We start from the raw sequence: 14,298 nt of genomic DNA, 5'->3' as shown, positions 1-14,298 counted from the left end.
CGATTTGGGATTGGCCTGCTTAAATATTTAAAAAATTTCTATTTTCTCAAACATTCCACGCATCAACCTCAAAGTATAGGTCCAGAAATACGTACCATATACAAACATGCAATTTTCAATTTATCTATTATAATTATTTTTGTATTTATACATAATTTTTAAATGTAATATCTATTCAAATCATACATATTATCAGCAAGCTTGTATACTGCCGCGGGAATGCATGTTTTAACGTCCCGTCCGTGGAGACCTTTCAACATAAAAACAAGCTGGATAAGCATTACCGCATCTTCATCCTGAAGTTACAGATAATTCGGAGACATAATGTACTCTTCTAAATCTCCGAGTCGCAAACGTGCATCTATAATTTCCGAGAACAACCAAGCCTGAAGATTTAAATTTGATCGACCTTTTTCGTCATGTAGTAAATCGACATAAGGACCAACTCTTAACCCACTAATCAAAATATACCCCGTTTCACCAAAATCCAATTGCACCCCTATATCTCAAACAAAAACCTCCCCGGTTCAAACACTTCTTGAGGTCGTACTTCATGCAACACCATCAAATGCACAAGTAAGGGGTCAGCATTAGGGATATGCATTCCTAAGAATCTTCCAAACGGTGAAGCTTCAAATAATGCTCGTTGTGATTGACTTAGTCGCGGAAAATAGTCTTTAATGATCGTACCGACCATGCCTTTTAAAATTAAATGTTGGATGAATAAGTTTTTGTTTCAAAACTTGATATCCGAAGAGCTTCGTCTTTTGTTTTTTTTTCGGATATCAAGTATGTTTGGACCCACCTAGAGTAAGAGAAAGTTTCAATGATAAAATGACAATTTCCATTGATGAACTCTACAAAATAAATAAACACCTCCTTCACAAAATGAGTACAATTTTAGAAAATGTATTTTATTGCTACTAAAATAAAAACAAAAAAGTGGCCTAAACCGAACTTCGTTAGAATTATGCGGCTCAAATTCAAAAATTTCAAGACTTGGGGGGATTATAACGTAATATTTTGCTAATCTATTAGTTTTAGGGCTTTTCTCATACCGTCCTCTAAAACCCTGCTGCATCCTCTCTCTCTTACCCTTGCCGCGTTCATCTTCTAAAACCCACTTTCGTCATATTCTTCTGAATTCCTTCATACAGGCATTGAACACCGAAGATGAAGAAGGAAGGGAGGAAGAAGCTGAAGGATGAGGATTTGAAGCCAGTAGAGAAAGAAGATGTTGTGAATGGAAAAGAAGTTCTTAGTGATTCTGAGGACGACGGTGTAGAAAGTCCTGTCGTTTCGGATGATGATTATGGGGTATGTTCGTATTCCAATTTCTAACACTCCATTTTTGATAAAGTAAACAAATATTTGCACAGGATTAAATTGGTGTCGTCAGATGGTGTTTTATTAGAATGTTCAACTGAATCGTACTCGGGCAACGCTTGAGGTTTATTTTTAATTTTAAGTAATCAGATTGATGGCGCAAACACAGGGGGGAGTGGGTAGTCAATTCTAAAGCTACATGTTTGTATTACTATTGATATGTGCGCATATTGAAGTTATAATTTTGCAAGAGCATTACGAGTCTGTTTCTTATGCTTGTTAATGTGGTTTGTCTGATTCTAGAGCTTCTCTGAGGGTGACGACTCTTCAAGGAACTCAGATTCAGAATCAGAATCAGGATCTGAACAGAGTGAATTCTCGGAAGATGAGGTACATAGTAATTAACTTTGTAGTGAATTCCAAAGATCTTTCAAAGCACACACCATCAATAACTTGACACACATATGTGTGATATACAGTTACCTATATCTAATCATCTCTTATCTTTATTTTAGTCCTAAGGAACTTCTTAATTCTGAAAAAGTTTTTGGGCTTTCTCTGGAAATTATAACGTATACCATAAATGTAATCCTGAGTTATCTCTATTGCTATAATATCAGGAAGATGAGAACCCAATCAACGAAGGTGAAGGTGATTTGAGTGATGGAGTTGATGATCATAGTGAAGGGGATCAAAGTGCAAGTGAGGATTCTCGTGAAGTAGTTGATGAGAGTGATTCATCAGAAGATGAGGTCCACTATAACATTTCCTTTTCAGTTTGAAAAAAAGCTGCATATTTAGCTTCACTAGGGGTTTCATTTATATGTTATTCAAATACATAGTATGAATGTGGTTTTGATATTTGCTTTTTATAATAGGTTGGACCTAGGAACACTATTGGTGATGTTCCTTTGGAATGGTATAATGAAGAAGAACATATTGGATATGATGTTGCTGGAAAGAAAATCAAGAAAAAGGAAAGACTAGATAAACTCGATTCATTTCTAGCAAGAACAGATGACTCAAATAGTTGGTGGGTTGGAGTCTTTTTTCATAAACTTGCTTACTTTGACATCAAAACTTATTCATTTTTTAAAAAGATTCAAACTTTTTATCATTTTTTTAAAACATTTCAGGCGCAAGATCACAGATGATATTGAAGATGAGGAAGTTGAACTTACTAAAGAAGAAACTAAGCTTATTCGCAGACTATTGAAAGGACATGCCCCTCATGCAGACTTCGATCCACATGCAGTTAGTGTCCTTTTTAGTAATTTCACATCAAAATGTGATTAACAATAACAATTACATAACTGAATCCACACTATTATTGTTCTTTTTTTGCAGCCTTATGTTGATTGGTTTGCATGGGATGGTGCTAAACATCCACTCTCAAATGCTCCAGAACCAAAAAGGCGTTTTATTCCTTCAAAATGGGAAAGCAAAAAGGTTGTTAAATACATCAGAGCAATTAGAAAGGGACTTATAACATTCGATAAGCCAAAAGAACAACCCCGTTTTTATAACTTATGGGGTGATGAATCTAGTTCGAATGAAAAAGGACATGGATTATCATACATACCTGCACCCAAAACTAAATTACCAGGTTTGATTTCCTTCATATTCTTGTTTCCAAAATCTAAATTCTTCAAACTTCATGATGTTTTCTTTTTCTCATAACTTATAATCAAACTTCTATCACTTTTAGGCCATGATGAATCATATAATCCATCTTTGGAATATATTCCAACTCAAGAAGAGATAAGTGGTTATCAGCTTATGTTTGAGGAGGACAGGCCTAAGTTTATCCCAAAACGGTATCCCACTTTCTTGAATCTTGATTTTGGGTTTAAATTTCAAGATTCAGGTACTAATATTATCTTTATCTTTTAATCTTATAGGTTCACATCTTTGAGAAGTGTTCCAGCTTATGAAAAGAGTGTGAGGGAAACTTTTGATCGATGTTTGGACTTATACTTGTGCCCTAGGGCACGAAAGAAGCGTGTAAGTGGGTCCCACATAAAGATCTGTAAATATCAGTTTCTGACTTTAGTCTTTTCATATAACTTGAAACTTTTATGATTTTTCAGATTAATATAGATCCAGAGTCTTTAAAACCCAAGCTTCCAAGTCGAAAAGATCTTAAACCTTATCCAACAACATGTTATCTTGAGTATAAAGGGCATAAAGGTCCAGTTTCTTCAATTTGCACTGACACATCTGGACAGTATATTGCTTCTGGTAACCTATTTTACATTCTGATTTTCTTTTTATTCAATGGTGACATGTTTTTTGTGTTATTATTATTTTTTTAAAACTTTATTATATGATTAAATAGGATCACATGATGGAACTGTTCGTTTATGGGAGGTTGAAACTGGTAGATGTATCAAGATTTGGGAATTAGGTGAACCTGTGAAACATGTTGCATGGAATCCTTTACCTGAGCTTCCTATTTTAGCTGTTTCAATGTAAGATCACTTCATTAAATTTAAATCACTTGTTTTTATATATATATTTTTTCAAAAGTTGTAATGATTATATGTGAAAAATATTCAGGGGACATGATGTTTTTCTTTTGGACACTGGGCTTGAGAAAGAAGAACATAAGATGATTTCAGATCTTTTGCATGTTGAAACTCCCACTTCCCCTGATGAATCTGGTTAGTTTTTTCTTTTTTTTGGATTCTTTATTTTTTTATTTTTTATTTTTTATAAATCGTCTTATCTAAACAAAAAACCATAAACCTTAAATTTGATTTGTTATAGAAACTGCAGTCAGTGTAAGCTGGTCTCAATACGATAAATATGAAGGAATCAGGATCACACACTTCAAGGTGGTTTATTTATTTTTATTCTTTTCATTTTTTAAAAAACTCAAATTAGATAATAAAAAAGATTAATTCACATGTTTTTGAATGTCATTGCAGTCTGTTTCATCTGTGGAATGGCATCGAAAAGGAGACTATTTCTCTACTGTCATGCCTGCAGATATCCTTTTTATTTTGACTTCATCTGCTTTCCCCATTAAGTCCTAATATTTTACAGATTTGCCCTTGTATTTTATTATGATTACTTAATTGTTACACCTTGACTTGATTCTTACGTGAATCAAAAGCAGTATTAATACATCTTCTATCAAAGAAACTTACTCAAAGATTACCCTTCAAATTGCATGGTCTTCCTGTTTCTTCAACTTTTCATCCTACAAGATCAATCTTTTTTGTTTCAACAAAAAAGAATGTTAGAGTTTATGATTTAGTAAAGAAGAAGTTCATCAAAAAGCTTGAAGCTGGAGTTCGTGAAATCTCTTCTATCTCCATTCATCCTGGTGGTATGTTTCCAATTCTATCCCTTGTTTATTGTTCTAGATCAATTTTTTTAATGAAAACTGTATTATTGTTTTTATGCAGGTGATAATGTTATTGTGGGAAGTAAAGATGGAAAGTTATGTTGGTTTGACATGGATCTTTCTTCAAAACCTTACAAAGTTCTCAGGTATGTTTTTCATTAATACATACCATGATTGATATCCATGAATCTAACATTAACATGATATGATTTTTCCAAATGTGTTCAGATCTCACAATAAAGACATAACAAATGTGGCATTCCATCGCAACTACCCTTTGTTTGCATCTTGTTCTGATGATTCCACAGCATATGTTTTCCATGGCATGGTTTACTCAGATTTGAATCAGAATCCTCTTATTGTTCCTTTGGAGATTCTTCATGGCCATAGAGACACAAATGGAAGAGGTTTCTTCTTCTTCTTCTTCTTCTTCTTTAGTTTCTTTCTGAATGCTATTTTTAGTTATAAATAAATCATCTTATTATTTTTTGTTGTTGTTGTTGTTGTTGTTTAGGTGTGTTGGATTGTAAGTTTCATCCAAGGCAGCCATGGTTGTTCACTGCAGGGGCTGATTCTGTGATCAAGCTCTTCTGCCATTAAAAAACTCGGAAGAAAGTTTGAAATGATGATATGTTTATCTTCAACATCTCTACAAAATGTGGAATTGTTTTGTTTTGTGATTTGTAGAAAAGCATATGGTTATGGTTGTAGTTCAATTTTGTTATATCATTGTAGGAAGTGTGAGGGTTGACTTTTAGATATTTGTTATTCCTAAAGAGCATTCAAAGGGATGGGATTATGTATGTTTATGAGTTTATCTTATGAATGGTGATTGCATTTTGACATATATGATGAGATCAAGGAAGGCATGGAATGGGAAAAAGACTTGTTTGTTTTTGATGGGTGGAATCACTTTCTATTTTGTTAATTTCTTTTTGAGTAAATTGCAAATTTGGTCCCCGAGGTATCTTAAAAAGTACAAGTTGAGTCAATTTTTTTTCCTTGCACATGTTCAAAAAAAATTTAAAATACAGTGCAGATTTTGGTCCTTTGAAAATTAAAATGCATTTTTTTTTATAAAACATAAGAACAAAGTTTTACATAGACGTAGCGGGTAAACAAGCAACAAGTTATCACACAATATTTTTTTGGATGACAACTAATACTTTTGAAACCAACCTATATAGATCTTGGAGTGATAACATTACTATGTATGACCCACTCGACTCTATTGAGTAGCTCTACAACATCTGGTGCAAAGAAACCGAAAGTATCAAATGTAAAGGGTATAAATGTGTGTTGATTTTCAATGCATGTTTTTTCATGTTTTGCCATTTTGGTTGATACAGCTTTTAAAGTAGCTTGCAACTCTACTCTCCAAACCCACAAGAAGGGAAACCCCTGTTAGATCCATGCATGCATGTTTTCTTCCGGCCCATCCAAATATTAAAACATCAGCTGGTCTAAGTGTTGATTTTTCTTCTAATGAGTCAGTCAAAAAATTCACAGGTGCCTCTTTCTTGCGGAAACCCCAGTGCGCCTAAATATGTCGAAAAGAACATCCATAACCAGATCGTGTCGGTACTTGAACCCCGGGAGCTCTTTACAATGAACTACATGCTCCCCAAAGGAGTCCAAGCATACTTTACGACAAACAAGGCAAGTCTCGTCAGCCGAAAATAAAGGGATCATAAGGTAATACTTGAGGATGACACGATACTCCACTGACGACATATGTTTGCCAAGACCGTCAATAGGAATAATCATAAGGAAATCCTGAGCATGTGGGGCCTTAGACACTTAAAAATTGCTTTCTGTCTAATCGTCATGTCGAAGTCAACTTCCATGTCTTGGACAATTTTACTAAAAAGGGCACTCGCCAATGAATGTTGGGCTTTTGGAGGGGCGGTGTCCTTATTAGTGAAACAACTGAAATCAAAGCCATAAATCGTATCACGAAGACATGCCAAAGCACAAACATAATCTGAATTTATACCATATATGTCGCTATTTCGTAAGATGTGGTCTTGTAACGCCCACAATTGAGCTTGTGAGACCACAAAAGCGTAGGAGGAAGCCTCTACGACTGAGTACAACCCCAAACCACCGAGCCTAATTGGTAAAGAAGCCATTGAAGGTCCCCAAAGAACAGACCCCCGCAAACCACAATGTCTTCAATCGACCTACGTAACCATTTATCAAAACAAAGCAGCCTCTTCCATGTGAACGGGTTGACACGTTCTTAAGCCAAAGAAAAGTTTGGTGATGCCCATACAAGATCGAAGCAAAAGGAGTTCACTATGGGGGTCATGTAACTGTGGTAGAAGACGCATCAAATCAACAGCCTTTGCAGCCCTCTTCATGGCTAACTCACTAATAAAATCCGCATCTCTACTAGCAGCTCCCCCAAGAAGCTTCACCCCCACTAAAGGTCGCCTAATATCAGGAGGGAATAAACCTGTACGAAACTTCGTACCATCACATGAAGGCTAAAATAGCTCAATTTTCTTGATATTCAGCTCAAGCCCCAATCCTGGGCCTACCACCCTAATGATATCCACCCGTTACACAACAAAGTGTGTTTGGTCGCCCCATATATTATTGATCTATTTAAATGCATTTGAATATGAAAATTCATTGTTTTCCTATACACCAACAAAAAACATGATTATAAATTAGATATTGACATCATTAACCACAAAAAGCGCGCCTCATGTAATAACTATCTTTAAAGAAAATATCAACACATCATCAAGAATTTTGAAATTTCCCATTTCTGAAAATATATTTCTAACAAAAGGTTCTTTGGAAATAAATTTTTGGAAGTTGACTTGTGATTTTCGAATATTATAAGCAAATAAGATTTATTTAAATGCTCTATGGTTTTCGAATTTGATTTCACAGACTTAAAGTTATTTCAAAAATAACTTTATCAAAAGACATAACATGACAGATCAGTCAATATATCACATTGTTTATCATTATTTCATCCAACCAAATAGACTCTAATCCCAAAAAATGGATGATTAAAATTGTTCGCTCAACATACAAAACAAACAACAATATCAACCTACTTATTTAAATAAAAGTGAACCAACATTGTAGCATATTACAACCAAATAACTTTCAAATAATATACAATAATGCTTACTTCATGATGTATAACTATAAGAGAAAAAAATCCCAAAACCAATATGCATTTGTTACAAAATGTTATAGAAACTTCATATAGTTTCAAAAACAAGAATCTATTGTAAAAGTTGAACAGCAGCTATGGCAGGTATCTTTTCACGCAGTTTCTGTGTCAAGGCTACTCTCACTGTCATCACACTTGCTGCGGGACCCGTTAACCGTACTTTCACAATTGGCTCTTCTATTGACACAAGCTCCACTTCTCCACCTGCGGCCCCCACAAGATACGGTCGAATTTCTTCCAACACCTATCATATTTCAAACCATCAGATCAACTCACATGACATGACATGACATATCAGGTTGCACTGTGTATGTGTCTCTGAGACCGTGACTGATGTCAATAGGACAAAGATTGTGACTTTTTATTCCATTCAATGATTCCATCCAACCAAACAGACCCTTTTTGAGATATAAAATATCATATTGAATATAAATAAAGTTGTATCATTTTTCATGTTTGTGGGCAATTATGAAGTGAAATACCTTCTCTATGTTTTCTTCATTGAGCTCAAGGCCAGTTTCTTCATCTGGAATTGGTTCAACTGCAACAATTTCAGGGATCTTCTCCATGAGACGGCGTTCAATCCCTAATTTCATTGTTGTTACAGAACTTGGACATGAACCACAAGCTCCTTGAAGCTTTAATCGAACAATGTTTCCATCGATTTCATGTAATGCTACATTTCCTCCATCTGCAATGAGATATGGTCTGATTTCATCCAATACACTCTCAATGTTTTCTGCTGTAAGAGGTAGCTCAATAGCTGATTCTGGAGTAGCAACAGCCTTCACAACTGCAACATGGGAGTGATTTAGGCTTTAGCACAAATACTCAATTAGAAGCACTTGAAGAATTAAGTAATTGACATCAATAGCATGTTAGCATTATTAGCAACTTCATCCAATTAATCTGAAGCCCATAAACAGGCAAGAAGCGAAGAACTATTCCAATTTCACCTCAGAATCACAAGCCTCAAGCTTACAAAAACAACAATAGACATGTTTAGGATCACGAATTCCAGATTCTGAAGTTAGAATCGAGCAAACGCGGCTGAAAAGTTTAACTGAAACCACTAGTTCTAGATGACAACAGCTTCAAGCACCAGAAAATCATACCTTTCCTACGGGTCGATGATGAAAATCGAATTTTTGATGTCCTAGAACCGCCCCTTGCAAAAGAAAATCGATTGCCCAAAATACTAGAAGAAACCTGGAATTGTTCAATACGAAAATCCCAACAAAGAAATCAATAATTGATCATAACGAAATCCAGAGGCATAGATGAAAACACATAGATTAATAAATAAATAAAACAAACTACCCTCCAGAAGAGTGGCGAAGGTGACGAAGAAGAAGAAGAAGAAGCATAAGAGGATGATGGGTAATCTAGGGTTTGTTGTTGACGCCTACAGACGTATGAACATGACGAATGGCTCAAAATCGCAGCACCGTGCATCTTCGCTGTTCTTGTTCGTCTTTGGTAAAATAGCAACAGAATAATCAAAAACCTAATTCTCTCTGTAAGAAATTGTTGGAGCTTTTGAAGAAGACGACTTGGCTACGGGTTTTTGTTATGGACCCAAAGAGAGAGGAGATGGAGAAAGCGCATCTTCGAGTGATGGCTGACTTGGCTCCGGAATTATCGTGGACCAAGAATTATTAGAATTAATCTTTTATTTAAAAACGAGTTGTTAAAAAAATGTCATATCTTGAGGTAGTACATTTTTATATAAAAAAAAAAAAGAGTACATTTTTATAAAATGATTTTTTAGGACTTTAAATAAATGATCAAATAGTCGGTTAAAATCGCTCAAGAATTAGGGAGGATTTTTAAACGACATAGATAATATTTAATGATTTTATTAAATCTTTGCATATACAAGTTTGAATAGATTAGAAAAATTATTGTTGGCATATAAAGGTAAATGATGCAACACCAATTTGATGTAACCCAAAATGAAAATTAATTTTAGGATGGGAAAATCAATAATGAAGCAATCAATTGCAAGAATAGAAAATAATGATTGTAATTCCATTTTATGAATTAGAAAATCAAAAAATCAAAGTTTGAAGAAGTATCACATCAAACATCTAAGTATTGAAAGAATAAATAGGTCAAACCATTAATCGATCTATTAATCATTTAATAGATACCTTATCATCTTTTACCACGAAATTAGATTAGATAAATATGGCCAAAATTAAATAGAATTTTATAATAATAAAGTTATAACTAAATACTAACCCTAATCAAATAACCTCATTATTAATTTCTAATTTTTTTCAAGTTTTTAAGAAAATGATTAAACCCTGCACCCTGGTCAAATGAACTACCCGGTCTCATCAAGACCCAAATTAACTAAACCTCTATTGGGCTATTCTTTTGGACATTGGACTCTTTTTGTTCGGGTTATTTAATTGATCAAATCATTGAAGTTTGAACTATTTCTTTGGACTAAAAAACTTAGGGGTAGGCCAGTTACTTTTCACAACTCTCCTCGGCAATCCCACACCACTTGTTTGATTTCTTCGAAGGAAATAGGAAATACAAAGGACAACGCTTTTGTATGAGATCATTGGAAATAGCAAGACTACAAAAAGATGGTCAAATGGGTCTTCATAAAATATTTTTTTTTCAAAGAACACTTTGTCTGTTTGTCATATTATGTGATAGCGTTTGTGCACTAGGTACCATCAATATTGAGGGTGTTAAGCCAATTATAATTCCCGTTCGACTTGACGATAGAGTGAAAATATCCGAGTTTTCATCCCCTAAGGATGCCCATCTCGACTGAGCTTTTTGCTTAGAGAAATCAAAATATCCTCCTACTTTTTGATCATAACAATCCTGCTACACATTTAAATAATGACATGTGTCATATTAGTATCCTAAAATATCATAAAATCTCATTAAATGAGCATTAAATGTTACACATGTCACCATTTCATTAGGTAGGAGGATATGTAGGAACAAAAAATAGGAGAATATTTAATTTCTCTTTTGCTTAAGGTCAAGTCAAACCCTCTCCTCAAACTCTTCACATTTAGACATTAAATACCAAATTAACACGATCATACGATTTTAGGTTCAATCTTTCTACATAACAAATTCTAATGTAACCCATATCATTTTTTTGGCTTGTAGGGTTGTAGGATCTTGGGATCCTACCATCAGGATCTGATTTTAACAACATTGTTTATAATTATATAAAATACAATAATTATTTACAATATAATTAAAAGTTAGAGAAAGTTATTCGCAGTTAAACAAATACCCTTTTTAATAGGTTACCATTTAGTCATTTGCCAATAAATGATAAAACCCTATTTAGGAAAACAAGTTGGTACCGGATCGTAAACCGTCATACATTAAAGAGAAATTAAATATCTTTCTAACTTTTCTTCTTACTTGTCTTCCTAGTTCCTATCATATGAAATGGTGATACGTGTTATATTTTGATAAAATTAATAATAGTGAAAGATACTTGTAATCATTTGACATGATATGGGTAGAATGATAAGTAGAAAGAAAAATAAAAGAATATTTAATTTTTGTACATTCAAAATATCTAAAGAAACGTAAATTTGGAACACTAAGGCGGCATTTGGTTCATAGAATGTTTTTGAAGGAATTGGAATCTGTCTTGAATTGGAATCTAATTCAATATTCTGTTTGGTTAGCGGTAAATGGAATTTGAATTCAATATTATATTTTGTTTGGTTGACCGAAAATGGAATTTGTATAGTGTAAAATGAAAGAACTACTATTTTTGTTTTTTGCTTACTTTTACTTTTTTTTATAATTATATGTAAAAATATATTATATAAATTATAAAAATAGTAAACGGTGGTGGTGGCGGCGACGATGGTGGCAGAAGTGACGGTGGTGGTGATGGCGGTAGTGTGTGGTGGTGATGAAGGTGGAGGTGGTGGTAGTAGTGACATCACTAGTGTTAATCGTAGAGACAATGGTGGTTGTGGCGGTGGGTGTTAGTGGCGGCGATGGTGGTGGTGGTGGCAATAAAGGTGATGGTGGTGATGATAGAGTTAGTAGTAACTACGGTAGTGGTAGGGTTGTGGTGTAGGTGGTAACGGAGGTTATGGGTAGTGGTGGTAGTGGTGGTGGTGGTGGTGACGGTGGTGATAGTAGTGGTGTCAGCGATGGTGATGGTGGTAACGGAAGCGGTGGGTGGTGGTGTAGAAGGTGGTGGCAGTGGCGACGACATTAGTGAGGGTGGGTGGCGGAGGTGGTGGTGGTGGGTAGTGGTGGCGAAGGTTGTGGTAGAGGCGGTCGTGAGTAGTGACAGAGATTTTTCATATTTAATGTTAAAAATGAAAAGGGTAATATGGTAATATTCAACACTCTCACTTGAAGGAATTTGAATTTCCTCATCTTTTAGATGAAATTTATTTTCCCTCGATGGAAGGAAAGTTGGACATATATAGGAATCCAATTCCTTCTTAAAACTTAAACCAAACATAGAAAAGTGATGAAATTAAATTCCAATTCCTTCCGATTCCAATAAATTCCAGCGAACCAAACGAACCCTAAGAATCAACTACACACAGTTTCTTTTTTCTTTATTCTTTAACACCCAAAAAGAAATTAACTAGTAATAGCAATTTAAATCACACTAAATGTAACAAATATAATGATTGCAATGAATATTCATAGACCAATGCATACATGCATGCAAGAAACTTATAACGCCTCAAGTTTTCAATTCCAGTGCATCTGAGAAGATGTATACAGTGGATTTAGCATAGAAGAATTTGATTTCCCTTTTTTCTTTGAAAACAAGTCTCCCAGAAGAGGAATTATCGGTTTCTTCTTCACCACTTTCCTCTCCGTCATCTTCCTCCCTCCACCACTACTTACCACCGGGGTCAAGCCTGACATTGAGCTCTGCTCCACTACCTTTTCAGCTTTTGCGATCTTTGACATGTTCTTTTGGAGCTCAGCGTTTAAAGAAGCCAAAGCCACCTCGGTCTCAGACTCTTTCTCTTTCAGTAACTTCAACTCTTTCTTCGTTTCTTCAAGTTCCGACTCAAGCTTTTTCAGGGAGGTAACAAGCACTGGCACCGGCGGCGGCGGCGGCGGCGGCTCTTCTTCGATTTCTCTGGAAGACGACGAGCATGATTTCCATGAAGTTTGAGTGCTATGTGTGGATTTCCATGATGGTGTTTCTTGTTTTGGTAAGGTGAATGGAGGTTTAGGAGATGGTAAGAAGATTTCTCCGGTGAGAAACTTCTCTCCGAAGATGGCCACGGCTTCTTTCACTGAACTGAAAGCACGGGAGGTGTCTACATTGGAGCTGTAGTCAACGGCTATTGGTGGTGGTGGTGGGTTTTCCGGTAGGGTTTGGGATTCCATGGTGGTGGAATTTGGAGGATGCAGTTAGAGAGTGTTGGCTTTTGATGATGGATGAGTGCTGAGTTTTCTTTGCTTTCACTTCAGATGTTGATGTTGTTGAGGGAGCTAGCTAGTTAGCTAGGGTTTGCTTTCACTGCAAGTACATGGTAAAGAAATTGACCAGTCAACTACTTTGACATTTCACTTGGTCAACGAATTAAATTCAGTTTGCAATTAAAGGATAAAAATCAAAGAATTAGTTGTAAACAAAATGAAACAGAACCCATAAAGCTACTTTTCTTGGATAAATACACTGGTCAATATAAGTTTTTTTTTTTTTTTTTTTTTACTTTTATTATAAACCCTTGTTTTTTTTATTCATGTTTAGTACAGTAATAATAAACTAAAAAATTTATAAATGACTGAATTAATTTTTTCATTATGTATATGTTTTTTTTGTGATTCACCAATACAACTATAATATTGAGGCCTAAACACTAGTTTAAAAATAATATAAGGTTGAGCCGACCTTGGACCTTGGATATATATATATATATATATATATATATATATATATATATATATATATATATATATATTCTCATACATGGATTTAACACGAATATGAAAACCAGTGAGAACCCTTTTATTCGCAGGGGTGGGGTTCGTCAGTTATGGCATGATCAGTTTGGAGGAGAGATAGTCGGTTGTTGGATATGGTCGTATGAGAATCGGAAAACCAGTGAGAAAGCAGGGTTGTTATTCGAGGAGCAATTATCATGGTGATCGCTCGAGTAGGCGGTTCAGGCCACTAGAGTTTTCAGTTATTGGGAAGGCGTATTTCTAGCGGCGAAAGTGTTGGTTTAGACTTTGTTTTGGAGGTTCCATGTGATTTTGGATGTCTCTAGAGAAAGATATCCGGGCGGTATGAGGATCATTTCGGTGGTGCCTTTCGGGTTAATGATTTAAGTTTTGGGTGGTTCAGGAGTGATTTCGGGGACGAAATCAAATTCAAGTGTGGGAGAATTGTAACATCCGGATATCTAGGTATGGGAATTTGAGTATTTTATAT

The 14,298-nt window shown here is 35.0% G+C and overlaps 3 protein-coding genes across 3 annotated transcripts; 1 reads left to right on the top strand and 2 right to left on the bottom strand.

The window, feature by feature from the left end:
* Window positions 1–1,058: 1,058 nt before the first annotated feature.
* Window positions 1,059–5,525, top strand: LOC145061943 (Transducin/WD40 repeat-like superfamily protein). Its single transcript, XM_079009539.1, has 17 exons — window positions 1,059–1,317; window positions 1,630–1,716; window positions 1,947–2,078; window positions 2,205–2,359; window positions 2,463–2,580; window positions 2,674–2,932; window positions 3,035–3,143; window positions 3,228–3,330; window positions 3,417–3,567; window positions 3,665–3,797; window positions 3,886–3,989; window positions 4,096–4,163; window positions 4,257–4,317; window positions 4,433–4,660; window positions 4,740–4,824; window positions 4,907–5,085; window positions 5,193–5,525. Exons 1-17 carry the CDS (start codon window positions 1,174–1,176, stop codon window positions 5,276–5,278), a joined length of 2,202 nt encoding a protein of 733 aa, XP_078865665.1. The 5' UTR covers window positions 1,059–1,173; the 3' UTR covers window positions 5,279–5,525.
* A 2,208-nt stretch (window positions 5,526–7,733) lies between these two features.
* NFU2 (NIFU-like protein 2) lies at window positions 7,734–9,472 on the bottom strand. The gene is made up of 4 exons (XM_079010599.1): window positions 9,195–9,472; window positions 8,990–9,083; window positions 8,357–8,667; window positions 7,734–8,118 (listed from the first exon to the last, which is right to left on the bottom strand). The coding sequence occupies exons 1-4, from the start codon at window positions 9,327–9,329 to the stop codon at window positions 7,927–7,929; spliced, it is 732 nt and encodes a 243-aa protein (XP_078866725.1). The 5' UTR covers window positions 9,330–9,472; the 3' UTR covers window positions 7,734–7,926.
* A 2,889-nt stretch (window positions 9,473–12,361) lies between these two features.
* On the bottom strand, window positions 12,362–13,307 carry LOC145062116 (uncharacterized). The gene has a single exon (XM_079009750.1). The coding sequence runs from the start codon at window positions 13,245–13,247 to the stop codon at window positions 12,594–12,596; it is 654 nt and encodes a 217-aa protein (XP_078865876.1). The 5' UTR covers window positions 13,248–13,307; the 3' UTR covers window positions 12,362–12,593.
* Window positions 13,308–14,298: the final 991 nt, after the last annotated feature.

Source organism: Lactuca serriola, chromosome 7, assembly GCF_051521515.1.
Source record: "Lactuca serriola cultivar US96UC23 chromosome 7, Lser_US96UC23_V15, whole genome shotgun sequence".
In the NCBI taxonomy this organism is placed as follows: domain Eukaryota; kingdom Viridiplantae; phylum Streptophyta; class Magnoliopsida; order Asterales; family Asteraceae; genus Lactuca; species Lactuca serriola.
The sequence above is the reverse complement of the archived record's forward strand: the minus strand, read 5'-3'. Positions and strand labels throughout refer to the sequence as shown.